This window comes from Montipora foliosa, chromosome 2, assembly GCF_036669935.1.
Source record: "Montipora foliosa isolate CH-2021 chromosome 2, ASM3666993v2, whole genome shotgun sequence".
NCBI classification, from domain to species: Eukaryota; Metazoa; Cnidaria; class Anthozoa; order Scleractinia; family Acroporidae; genus Montipora; species Montipora foliosa.
The window spans coordinates 2035561-2048801 of NC_090870.1; the positions used below are offsets into that span (position 1 = coordinate 2035561).

Consider the following 13241-nt stretch of genomic DNA (forward strand, 5'->3'; position numbering starts at 1 on the left):
GGAGTCCACAATCAGTTCATTTATGAGATGTGCGTCTCTATGTGCAATACGTTCAGAGACAGAAACTCTGTCAAGCCTATTGTGTCCTGGCATTCCATTCATTTTGCTTTTCGATTGCTGTAAGGAACTTTGAATGGGACGCAAAATTTTCAATCTCTGCAAGATCGAATGTCTGCAACAGCAACACAAGTACGAAAGATATTTAACGTAGCCACGCCTGAATTGTTTGGTGATACTTCCGTACACAAGGGGATTAAGACAGCTGTGGAAAACTGTTAGCACAAGGGAAAACTTGAATATAACATTTGCGGCGATCCTTTGTTGGTGTTCACTTCCAAAGTCAAGTAACATCCACCCCACTTGACTCGGTAGCATACATACTGCAAATATACCTACGATGATCGCCAGGGTTTTTGTTACTTTGAAATTCTCGCGTCTCCTTGCTTGGTTTTCTATTGTCTTGTCGGCCAACTTGCGTTTGCAACAGCATTGGAACGAACGGTTCAGATCCAAGCCGATTCTTATGTACGCTATTGCGATAACAACTAAAGGAAGTACGTACTGTAGGACGAATAACGTTGCAGTGTATGCCCGTCTGTGATTCAAACTTGGCCAGTTTTCAATGCATTCGCTCGATTGCTCAGGCCTTGTGACAATCATCAGGGGAAGGACATTAATAAAGGAAAGAATCCACAATAATGTAATCCACAGCATCGCGGACTTCTGACGCATTTCTTGTTTAAACGGGTTTAAGATCACGTGACAGCGATGGATCGCCATTGAAGTCAGAGTATATACACTGACGAAGAATGACACGGTCATTAACGGAAAAATGAAATGACACAGGAACGGGTTCACGGGAATGGAATGAAACATGCCGTAAATATGGATGGGAAGGAAAAATATGAGTAAAAGGTCTGACACAGCTAAATTCATTATGAAAAAATCGTTGACTGTTTTCTTGGTGCGTTTGGCCGCAATAACGGTCAAGACAAGCAAGTTTCCAATCAGCCCGACGACGAATGTGGCGATATAAAACCCAACACGCACGTTTCTTTCTGTAAGCCTTTGTTGACCTGTGTTGGTGGAGTTAGTGGACATGTCGTCTTCTTTGTCAGCGACAAGATCCCTTGGGTAAATTTCACTTGGGGAATTTTGGACGAAACAAGTGACTCCTTGACAATTTTGCCTCTTTTTCTAAGTTATATTTCCGATGGAGCAACCTAGGAGCAAAAAAGATAAAATTTCATTTCTCTTAAGCAGCAGTGAATTCTTAGATGTGACGTTACGTCAATTAATCAATTAATCTAGGATCCAGAAAGCTTTCTTTGTTGGGAAAGCTTTGATTGCTGATAATTTACAATATTCTAATTTTTATCGATAAAGTGTTACTTCGGGAATTGCTTAAAGGTGTAGTAGTAACTATATCATGAGGCTGTTACCCAGGACCACTGTATATGTAAGAAGAGCTCGGAAAGAAGGTTGAACGCAATTACTGAAGATCTAACTAACCTTTGTTTAATGATCGAAGCTTTTAAAGATCGTTCGTGAGCAGCTGCAAGACGTAAGATCAAAATCGCGTTGCTTTCTGTTTTGCTAATTTGGTGGTTAAAGAATATTGGTTCTTCTTTGATCAATCTCTTGTGAACCCACTACGTGATTGAATCAATGACGATGAATTGCCCTCGACCTTTGAGCCACCGGAGCGCAGATTATATCTAAGTAAACCTGGCCATTAATTGATCTTATTCAACCACTGCTCCGGATTTGAATGACAATAAACTTGTAAAACCCTGGTCGGCTTGTTTTATTTCGTTTTCGCAAAAAGACCATTTTACGCTGTTTTTAGTTATTAAAATGAACGGAAGCTTTTAAGTGGCATTACTGATTCGTGTGGGGGTATAAGACTGAAAAAGCGCACAGTTTATTTATGTATCAAACGCTGTGCAAACATGAAAGTTTATCATTTTTAAATTTTACTGTCGGGACAGTAATGTTGGAAATTTTAATGAACTATCTTTCAATCTGATTTTCATTTGGAATTTGAGTCAATAGTTACTTTAGGACTGATCGCTCTCATTAACAAGAGAAACACGTGCTGGAACTTATAGATGTCTCGCAAACTTGTCTGTAAGTAAAAACAAGTTCACTAAAGTAAAATTACTTCTATTTCTGAAAAAAAAAATTGAGTGCGTAAGGCAAGCTAGGTAAAATATGACAGGAAACAAAACTTATTCATTAATGCCTCCACTCCGGAAAATTTCATTCCGGCGCTTTGAAATCCCATAAAATGAAGCTTTTTTTATGTTTGAGTCGCTTTGGCCTTTGTAATATAAATGCAATAAAGGTAGAGCTTTTCTTTGTTGTCAATGCCGCAAAAATATGTTGCAAGAGTGGATATGTTATGTACACAGAACATGTATTTGTATATTCAATCAAGAAAAGGATGGTGGTAACGCTTTAGGCAATGTTAATTTTTGGAAACATTGTAAAGATCAAGTTCTTTTAGTTTGTCTTTTAACTTAATCAGGTTTAAGGTGTTGCTGATGAAAAACACGGTATTTGATGTCTCGTCGTTTGTAAGCATGATAGATAGTTTGTAAGAACGACACTGATCATCGCACCATTCACATGCGATCTCCGTTTTCTCAACTCTTTCATAATGGCGGCGAACTTGCCGCTATTCTCCGAGTGCTTAAGCTTATCTGGCTCCGCTAGGACGAAATTTCAGCAATTCTTTTTACGAAAGATAACATAGACCGCCAAAGTTGTCTACGAAACGCTTTAATATTCTCCGAAGTTGTTTTTGATATAATCTCATCATGTTCAATTAATACTAATCGTTTTACTCAGTACCGTGTCTGATTTGGCACTGGTTATATTTTTAACGGGCCACTTGGTGAGTGTGAGTATTTATTCGTCACAGTGGTGAGAATATTTCATGTTGCCGGCTTTCCGTTCCCCCAGTGTTCGATTCGTATTCTTTAAGTGTGGAGACATGGTGTTGTTATATTCAAAATGAAAAATTTTTGTTTTTGATTGTAAGAACAAGTACAAGGGTTGCATTTATGACCTTCCCTGACTGAAAGAAATTAATTTTCCTTCATCAAAATCAGAAAAAATCCCAGAATATATCATACCTTGATTTCACGACTGTCATAGCTGGCTTAACAGAGTTCTTGTGCTGGCAAGTTGCATGAATTTTTCTTGCGCCGATTTGGCAGGAACCGTCTCTTTTGTTATTCAATTTTCTTTAGCCGGTAAAACTCTGTTTTGTGTTATCTCAGCAGATCGGCTTCTCTGTTATTAATGGTCGAAGCACCGGTTTTACAGTGTTTGATCAAGCTGTAATTACAGTGTGTTTTACTGTGTTTCTGCGATCAAAAAGTTTACGCAACATTTTAGCTCCGTCAGAGAAATTTGAAATAGAAGGATTCCTTTCTGTTAAGGCAACCTGATGACGGTTTTAGCATCAAATGAAAACTTGTATATTTCACTATATTCGATTGATACATTCTAACTCTAACACCACGTAACTACTTCAAACTAACATCGGACTATTTCTCAGTTTCTTTTCTTTTTTCCGACAGAAATGTGATATTCAAAAAATGAAAATATTAAAGAAAAGTATACTTGTGTTAATTCTTTCTCTATTGACAGCAGCCTATCATACTCGCGATTACAGTACATCAGTACAGTTTTCGAGGAGGAAAACCCGGAGAATCTTTACATAGGCAATGGAAGTTATGATATATAAAACTTACAGGATCAAAAAACATTAATTTTTTAACGATACCCCTGCTTATAGCTCATACCTTATGTGGTTTTAATTTGACGTGGAAATCTTCCATTGTCACCCGGCATTTTTCATGTCTTCACTAAGTTAAAATGTATTAGGACTAGTGCAACGCCTTTTCCATCTCCTTTTACAACTGACCTGTTACAGCCAATGCAATAATATCAGTTCCGGTTGATTGTACGGCTATGTCCGTTATGCTCAAAATATTTGATTGAAAGTGAATTGCACAGCGGTGTTGACAAGAATGACAAGAACTAAGAGATTCGTTTATAGTGAGTACGGAGCATGTCCGCATAGCAGCATCTGCATGCGCATGTGCTCCTTTCGCAGATGCCAGGCGGTAGATGCGGGCATTTAGAACAAACTTGAGACTTACTTATCCGAACACATTTTTAAATGGTGTTTGGAAGTGAGCGCTTCCTCAGCATTAACATCATTTATTTTGATGAAATTGGGGGTGGGGGAAAAGGACAGCTTCACTTCACTTTCGCACGTTAATAGACCATATTCGTATTCTCAGTATTGGACTGGAACTAGCTTGCAATGGAGGCTATAATGCGGGGGAATCTTTTGAAATGCAACTACTTTTTAATATATTCCCCCGCATTAGTCTCCATTGCAAGCTAGTTCCAGTCCAATACTAGGAATACGAATATGGGCTATTGTGTGTAATTATTCCATGCATCAATTGGACTTTGAACCCTTTCCTTTCATTTAATGACAGTTTTGTTGGCGTTAGCTAAGCAAAATAGTAAAATTTTCGTAGGATACGCAATAGTGATGTTTCTGGTGACGTCACCCATTGTTATTAACATACCAACCAGAACCTAATTGGCTGTTGAAACAATGACTTTTTTAATTTGTTCTGTGGTTGGCAAATTTGAAAATCAAAAGAAATGTGACGTCAATGTTTGTAAACCACTAATTTGGTGCTTCTTTAACGTATAAGTCGGTAGGGAACACGTTTTCCTTCCTCTGTATTTAAGCCAAAAGGGATTTCAATTGTGCTGTTAACGAACACAACAAAGGAAGAAGATGACTGCCGTTTGGCTAGGACCGTAAGACTAATGTGCGTTCTATTCGTACAAGAAGACACAGGAAGTTTTCAACAACAACAACAAACCATCTGCTCTACTTAGAAAATCGTTTTCGCTGTTTCTCGCTTTTACAGATTGCCAAAATGGACGGTAAAGTTACTGCATACACACGTTTATATGATTCCATAATTACAATTCAAGAGGTCGTAATCAATATAAATATGCGACGATCATTTTTACTGAAAAGTAAGCAAATCAACTCAATGAAACTGTAAAATAAGACAAATAAGGTCATTTCTTAAATTGAATTAGAGGAACCACTGTCCCCATCTAACCTAAATATAATCATATTAATTCGAAAAAATGTATATATATATATATATATATATTAGCGGTCATTTATTTCGATGGATGACAATTGCAAGTAACGAGTCCCGGCCTGTTTTCCGGTCGATTTCGCATCAGAGGATAAAGCAAACTCAGCCGAGTGATGTAGCTTCTACTATTCTGTGAATGCAGGGATCTTTTTCACCCAAATTTTTAGTTATTGGTAACTTAACAGTTTAATGTGTCCTAAGCAGAAAGATTTTTATTTCTTTGTTACTTGACGCGAAATTGCGACTTTGCTGTACGACATTATTGGACACAAGACCCGTTAGATAAAATATTTCGCAAAAGCAATCTCCAACACGTCGGACCGGGTGTACGGCAATTACTTCATTTTTGAACTTAAGGCTATAATCATAAATTCAGTCATATTCCCAGTCCTAACAAAGAAAAAAGCCCTAATTCTGTGTCTTGACGAAATTTCTATATATTTTGTCGCTTTTGGGGTTTCAGGAGAGTTTTCGTTGTTTTTTTTTTTGTTATCAAAAATGTGGAAACACTTAGCATAGATGATTTTTTCTGTTTATGCCGAATGAGTATACTATCAAAGTTGATTTCAGAATGGAACGGTGTAAAGGCCTACTACTAATACAGAGATCAAGACGATATCGAACAAGATTTCATTCATTTATTTCTCCGCCAGAAATTTTCCGTTTTGCGGATTTCCGTGCAATTTACATGCGAATTGAATGCGAATTGAATTCAGCGATCGCCTTGTGCTGTCAATACCCTAACCCTATTCAACAACGTTAATATAAATAATACCTTCGTAAAACCCATCAAAGATTGTTAGCGCATTTTATACCTTTTGATTTAAGGTTAGCAACGAGCGTTTACAGAATTACCATTAAAATTAAACGCCGGCTTTCTTTATGAATTATTCGAGCTTAGCTGACACGAACTGCGACTGTAAAATTTTTACAAGTAGGTATGTGACTTTGATTTATATACTGTAATAAACAAAGCTGCACCTGAGTTTCCTGGCATCAGAGAGGTCCTCAACGTGGCTAGTCATGAAGATCAACGGACCGAGACAGTCGATGTCATAAATGGTAGCGCTGTTGGTCCAAAATAATGGTTTTTGTCTTAGTTTTGTTGTTCTCCGGCAAACTTTATGGAGATTTTCGGACCAATGCACCTTTAGGTAAGGAAATTCATTTAGTTATTGTGCTAATTGTGAAGATTTCCATTGATAAAACCTCTTTATTGTCAAGAGTGTTCTATTGTTAGATCTTGTTCATTACCAGTCTATTCAGCGCCTGCGCGTTTGAATCCTGCCTTGCATTGTCTGTCACGGTTGTATCTACTAGGAAGATTCCGTTTACGTAACTTAACTGAGTCCTCTATCTAATCCTGATGATCATGTTATTTTGAACGAGTCATTCCTTAGTCCGTAAAAGTCATATTAAGTATCTAGGGGTAATGATTGATGACTGCGTCTCGTGGAAGTATCATAGTTCGTACATCTGCTCTCGTATCTCAAGGAATATCGGCATTTTAGTAAAATCCAACTAGTGGTCTATTATCAATGCTGCGTTCTGATTGGTTGAGCTACTAGTAGGCTATTTGTTATACCCCACTAGTAGCGAAAAGCGCCAGCTTTGAAAACCAAAACAACAATTAAAGTCTAGCTTTAACTAGCGAAAGATGTTTTGTCTCGATATTTTTTTGACCAACTAGTTGGATTTTACTAAAACGATTATTCCTTCGGCCTCGTGGGCTATTGACTCAGAGCCCATTCGGGCTCGAGGAATAATTGTTAAATATCAAAGCTAAGACATTTCCTATCTGTAAAGCAACTTAAGTAAATTTACTATAACCTCATTTATCCTTACATATCATACGCAATTTTGGCATGGGGCAGCACCTATATTTCCTCCTTGCAGAAAGTCCAGGTCAAGCAAAATCATATTGCTCGATTAATATTCTTTGCAAATACACGTGGTAAAGATACTGAGAGTGCTCTCCCATTGCTGAACTTGCTAGACATTCTCACCGTACATAACGTTTATTCTTTACACGTCTTAAAATTTGCCCACCTCTGGCACAAAGGTCTAACAGAACTTATATAAGCCACATGTTAGGACGAATACTGGCAAGCAGATGATTTCAGTTAAAGCTATTATACCTCAAAGATTTAAATGGGTACACCTTTCCTAAAAATATCAAACATTACTTACTCTCTAAGCAATACTCAAAATAACTGGTCTCTTGAAATTAAGCATTATCTCTCGCTCCGTATACAAAATTCTTTTCCTTCCTAGAATTTGTCCGCAGTACCTCTACTATATTTTACTTTACTACAATTATTATTTTTAAACATGTTCTATGTTTCCAAACTTTTTCTGTTTCCTTGCCTGTATCAAATGTAACATCAATAGGTAACATGGGGGCCAACTAGGAAACTACATGGTTTATTTGGCCACCATGCTCAAGCACTTTTACTCCATACAATGGAAACTTCATCGGCAACTATAAACGTCTGTAACTAAATTAAGTCACCACGTCAAGAGGAAATAAATTGTATTGTATTGTATTGTATGGTGATCTGACCCGTAGCCCTTAGTTTGTGGCAATATGCGTTTAATCGGTTCTATAGTTTTCTCTCCAAGTTATTTCTATCTTTCAAGATCTATATAGAAGTTGCATTCGAGATTAAAGATAAAATACAAACAGCGGTGATAAGCATGGTAAACTAACGCATTTTATAAACTTTTAGAATTGACGTTTTGTATGCTAGGCAACATACATTTTCAAAAGTAACTGTTATAATGTACTTAGTCTAGTAAGGGGTCTGGAACTAAGAAAAAAGATCTTAACAGTAAATTAAAAAAGAGGAATTAATTAATAAGTCAACAGCTTGCCACTGGTATCCTTGACATTAAAAGCTGTCTTAGTAATTGAAATGCTGAATTAATAAGGTTTCCTTAATTTTGCAATGAAAGTCAGTTTTGCTTGACGCAAAAATGTCAGGAAAAAGTGAGGGGCTATAGCCCCTTAGCCCCTCTCTCTCTGCGGTTTAGGTTTTAAGGCCCTCGTTAAAAATTTTCCAGTGGCTTTAATATGATCAGCAATATGGCTAGCGGGTAGTCATTTTTTACGAGGGCCTTAAAATGTTCCGTTTGTCATGGAGGCGTTGTTTTGTTTTTCCTTTGTAAAAAGTCATCACAATCCCAGCAACCGGCTTAAAATTGACTTTGGACTGCAGGGGCCGCAGAGAGAGAGAGAGAGAGGGGCTAAGGGGCTATAGCCCCACCCCCCCACTTTTTCCTACGGTGTTGTTTTCTCCTAAACACACTTCCGTGATCCATACCAAAACTTCTCCCCCACCACTTTCAAACGTACTCCGCGGCCCCTGGACTGTTGAGAGTGGTTCAAGCGACCTTTGTGTGGGACGAGTGTTTTGGAAAATTATCGGCTTCAAGTTAACGCAAGAGTAGAAACTGTAAACAGTGGACTTCAGGCGTTTAGAGATTTGATTGCTCTGTAAACCTAAGTGAGATAACAAAAATTGTAAATACCTTTGCTAGTTGCAATGTAAAATTCATGATGATTTGCCGCACCCACACTTTTTGTCTACCCTTGATAAAACATTTATAGCTAAGTAGTCGTTCCATAATGACTATAAGAAATGTTGGACACTGACTTATTTGAACGTCAAACGACGTTCTCAAAAAACTTGGTAAAGAGGTTTCGACCGAAAACCTTCGGTCATCCTCGGTTTGAATTTGACAAAAAAGCGACAGCTTCTTTCAACGGTTCATATTTGCGTATGTGTGTGACTACAAGCCTGAGTACACGTGATCTCTGCGCGAGACGAAGAACATTATGCAAGTGAAACATAAATGTCAGGAATTTCTATATGTTCATTACCCGCATTCTGGTCTCTCTTTGAATTCCAAGCCTCCAGGATAAGTCTCTCGTGATAGTCAACTGCCTTGTCAACTAGTGGCGTGGTCAACGTCAATATTATGGCCAAATTGGTTTGCGTATTGCGCAATTTTAGAATTGCCGTCGCAAACACGGACAGCTCTTCTATGTTCACTAAGCCTTGTGGCCAGAGCTCTATTCGTTTGGCCATAATATGCGAAATCGCAGTCAAGGCAGTTTACTTTGTATACAATATATCGAGACTGAAACAGGGTTGATTTGTCCTTTGGTCTTGAAAAGATTGTGCCTAAAGTGCTGAGTGGTTTAAAACCAAGTTTGATTCCGTTGTTGCGTAGCACTCTCGACACTCTTTCTGTTACGCCTTTCACGTAGGGTAGGAGAACAAATGGTGTTGTTACTTCATTTGTAGTGTTGTTAGTGTTGGAGTCGCGATGCCTGGCTTTGCGTGCGGAGTCACATTTCTTGATAAATTGCAAGGGATAGTTGTTGTTCATCAATACTTTCATAATATGTTGCTTTTCTTTGCGTTTCCCTCTATTTGTTGACGGTATTTTCACCGCTCTATCAAGGAGTGTATTAAATACTGATCTTTTGTGTTGAGCTGGATGATGAGAGTAGAAATCAAGATATTTATCAGTGTGTGTCGGCTTTCGGTACACGTGGACCGGTATGCGACCGTTTGCTCTAACTGTTGTAGTGTCTAAAAAGGAGAGACCGTTGTCGCTTTCAGCCTCACTAGTAAATTGTATGTGTGGGTTAATAGAGTTGAGTTGGGCATGGAACTCCTGCACGTACTCCTTTGGCAGACAAACGTGGCTGTCATCGACGTATCTATACCACCATCTTGGAGGGTGGGCGGCCGTGGAAATTGCTCTTTCCTCTACAAACTCCATCACCAGGTTGGCTATGGTTGCACTCACAGGCGAGCCCATGGCGCAGCCAAACGTTTGATGATAGTGCTCCTTTTCATAAGTAACATAGCTGTTCCGCAGAACGAACTCTAACAATCGCATTATGTTTCCCTTGGAAACGTTAGTGCGCTCTATTAGGTTATTATCGCGGTCTAATCTTTCAAACCGTTTTCGGTCGAAACGTCTTTACCAAGTTTTTTAAAAACGTCGTTTGACGTTCAAATAAGTCAGTGTCCAACATTTCTTATAGTCATTATGCAAATTCCTGACTGCAATTTCAGCATATTTCGTTTAATCGTTCCATGTTGGAAGGTATGTGCTGCGAGTAGTTTTGAGAGTTTACAGTAGAACAATTGTTACGAAAGGGGAAGCTGGCTATTACAATTGTGTGCATAGACATAAACTATGAATTGTTTTGTAGCTGATCAGCTGTTGCGACATATGGGACTTTCATCCAATAATCACATTCATTATGTAGTAAAACAGTGGATAGCGATGAACGCGTGCGCTGATTTGCTACTCAAACTCCGTATATCCTTTGCTATTCACCTCCGAGCAATTCGCGCGGAATTTGCGCCCGTAAATGTTATAATCTTTGCACGAATAAATGAGTTAAAATCATCTTTTTGCGCTATATTATCTCACTGTTTTAGTATATACTAAAACAACTATGCACCTCACTGTCGGTGGCTAGTTAACAATTATTCCATTCGCCGAGTTGGCTATAACCAGTCTCATATCTATCAAGCGCGAATGGAATAATTGTTAATTATTAAATTTCTTAATTAATTTAAACTCCAGAAGTTTAGAAAGTACGAAATACGAGCGAAAAAAGCGAGCAAATCCGACCGAAATCGAAAAAACTTGATGATAACTGATGCGATTTTGTGTAAGACCTTGTGGTCACACAGGCGCAGGCTGATCACAAAAACATTTCTTACTTTTTCGCGTACCTCTAAACGTCGGAATTGATCCCAACTTTTCACAAAAACGTTTTTTTTGCTCTATTCAAAGAGGAATTTCGCTTTCCGGTGAAAAAACTTTTAGCTTGGCAACGCTTAGCGCAATCATTTACCAGATAAGGTCAAACTAAGGTATATGAGCTGATAACCGAGATTGAGTGAACCAATCAGAGCACGAGAAATGCATTATCTGTGGTTCAAAATTTAATAATGGTGGATATTTAGCTCGCCGCTTATCCACCACTGGCCACCTCCACTTCGGTGAATAGTTGCTAATTATTAACTTTTCAACATTGTTAACTTCCTTAGAAAAATTCATTCAACGGAGAAAAAAACTGAACAATGTTCAAAAACGACCTAAGAAACGTCGTTAATCGCTTCAAAGTAAGAAAGCGAATGACAATTACAACGCAGTCAACACTGGCGGGAGTAAAAAATCTAGGAAAATACTCAGGGAAAGGAAGTTAAGAAGGTAAACGATGACACCAAGTAACAACAAGCGAAACGAGCACCACAGGTAACCCTTGCGTAAGGAAGCGGCTTGCTAGATTAGTGTCGCTGCTTGCTTGTAACAAACGCTAAACAAGAAAATCCCAGGCTTAACCATGTTAAGTTACTTGACGTACACAAATTTTCTCTTTGTGATCTGCATTTATTTCACGGCATGATCACTCACAAACTGAGCTACAGGTTGTTAACATGTTTTTTTTTTGGGGGGGGGGGTGGGGGGGGAGTTTATTATAAGAAATCAGTAATATTACATGTAAGAAGAAGAAAGAAAATTCCAGGTGATACCAAAGAAACTGCAGCACTACTTCCAAACAAAGAACTCCACCAATCACTTGTCGAGACATCCTCGTCGTTGGCTTCTTCGTCACTAAGTTCTTTTCTGAATGGAGACTGTTTAATGAGTCCCTTATTACACAAATCACTGTAACACCATTTGATGCATGCAGTATTGTGGCATCCCGCTGGCCGAAACCAATCGCGGCCGCATCCCATTTTCTTCATTCTTCCTTGATATTCAAAGAAGCAACCGTTGTCGTAATAAGCGCATTCCTGGGGCGAGTGAGCAATACAAGATTGGAGGTCTATTCCTTGACCTGAAGGGCAGGTATGACACCGTAAAGACAGCGCTGACGACGAAAGAAAACTATGTTAGCGACTATGTGGCTCTCTAGTTAGTTGATTATCCAATTGTCCAAATAATAAAGCGGTCAATTTTAGGGAAGGGTGATTTGAATTGCGATTGTCATCACGAAGTCTGTCCGAGAAATTGATTGGCTAAATATACATAAAGCATAAAGCTTATACATAAAGCATAGTTTTCTTCATCCGTAAAATATAGAAATGTCTGCCGCGACAATAAATCTTACCTGTAAAGATCATCGACAAAAAGGAAATTATCAACAGCTGCCTCATTTTGCCTCCATGTCAAATCTGTTGTTAGACGACATTTGTACGTCATAAACTGCATCGTTTGTTTCGTTTGTTCTGATTGCGTTCAGAGCGCATTGCGCATGCTGCAGTAGTGATTTCAGTCTTGCGACAGAAATATTTACAATCGCCCGCGTCTCGAGCCTTTGTTTGGCTTAGTAAAGTCTGTTGAGGATTTCTGAATGAGGGAAATAGTGATAGAGCTGGAGAGGAAAGAGCGGCCAGTAGAAGTGGGTTTATTCCCTTTGCTTGCAACATCGTTTATTCGCGTGACACTGTGGCTGCTCCCTACGATTTAGATAAAAATGTAAATGCTTTTGTTTATAACGGAACTACATTTAGCTATCAAGCTATGTTCACAGGCACCCAACTTTTAATAATCTGAAAGAAACAATTCAAACTTAACAGAAACATGATTAAGAACATAAACTGGCAGGAGGCAACCAGTTGGCTATTTACAAAGCGTGATAGAATTGAATTCGGGACAATAGCTTGCAAACGTAACGCCCTAACCACGCCGCTTAATCTTAAGATGCGCTTCCTTTTAAGATTCTCCGTTTTAGATGCTTGAAAAAGACTTAAAAATGAAAATTGATCGTGTGGAAGATTACATTACAGTGTAAACACGCGTCACTTGTGATTTGATGTGTTTTTCCTTTTTTAGACTTGCTCTTTATGCGCTTTGTTCGGGCTTTTCCCCATAAAATTGTTGGCGTTTATTTCCTTTAACATTCCATCTTTTGAACACTGTTTTGATATACCACGATGTGGCTGACAGCGCCACCGCGCTCTTTGCATTTCTATTGCCGCCCATGGT

At 38.6% G+C, this 13241-nt stretch overlaps 2 protein-coding genes across 4 annotated transcripts in view; both read right to left on the reverse strand.

Annotated features, from left to right (window-relative positions):
- LOC137988664 (neuropeptide FF receptor 1-like) overlaps nt 1–6380 on the reverse strand; it is a 6664-nt gene extending 284 nt beyond the window's left edge. The window contains exons 1-2 of one of the 3 annotated variants that reach the window (XM_068834644.1): nt 6195–6380; nt 1–1223 (exon numbers count right to left, since the gene is read on the reverse strand). The exon at nt 1–1223 is cut by the window's left edge and continues 284 nt beyond it. In XM_068834644.1, the coding sequence (XP_068690745.1) occupies nt 1–1101 (1101 nt within the window). In that variant the 5' untranslated portion in view covers nt 1102–1223; nt 6195–6380. Of the gene's footprint in view, nt 1224–1512; nt 1772–3140; nt 3310–6194 lie in introns of those variants that run through there. The other 2 variants (XM_068834656.1, XM_068834649.1) reach the window with 2 other exon arrangements.
- Nucleotides 6381–9164: 2784 nt separating this feature from the next.
- LOC137991094 (uncharacterized) lies at nt 9165–10127 on the reverse strand. The gene has a single exon (XM_068836217.1). The coding sequence runs from the start codon at nt 10125–10127 to the stop codon at nt 9165–9167; it is 963 nt and encodes a 320-aa protein (XP_068692318.1).
- Between the last annotated feature and the right edge of the window lie 3114 nt (nt 10128–13241).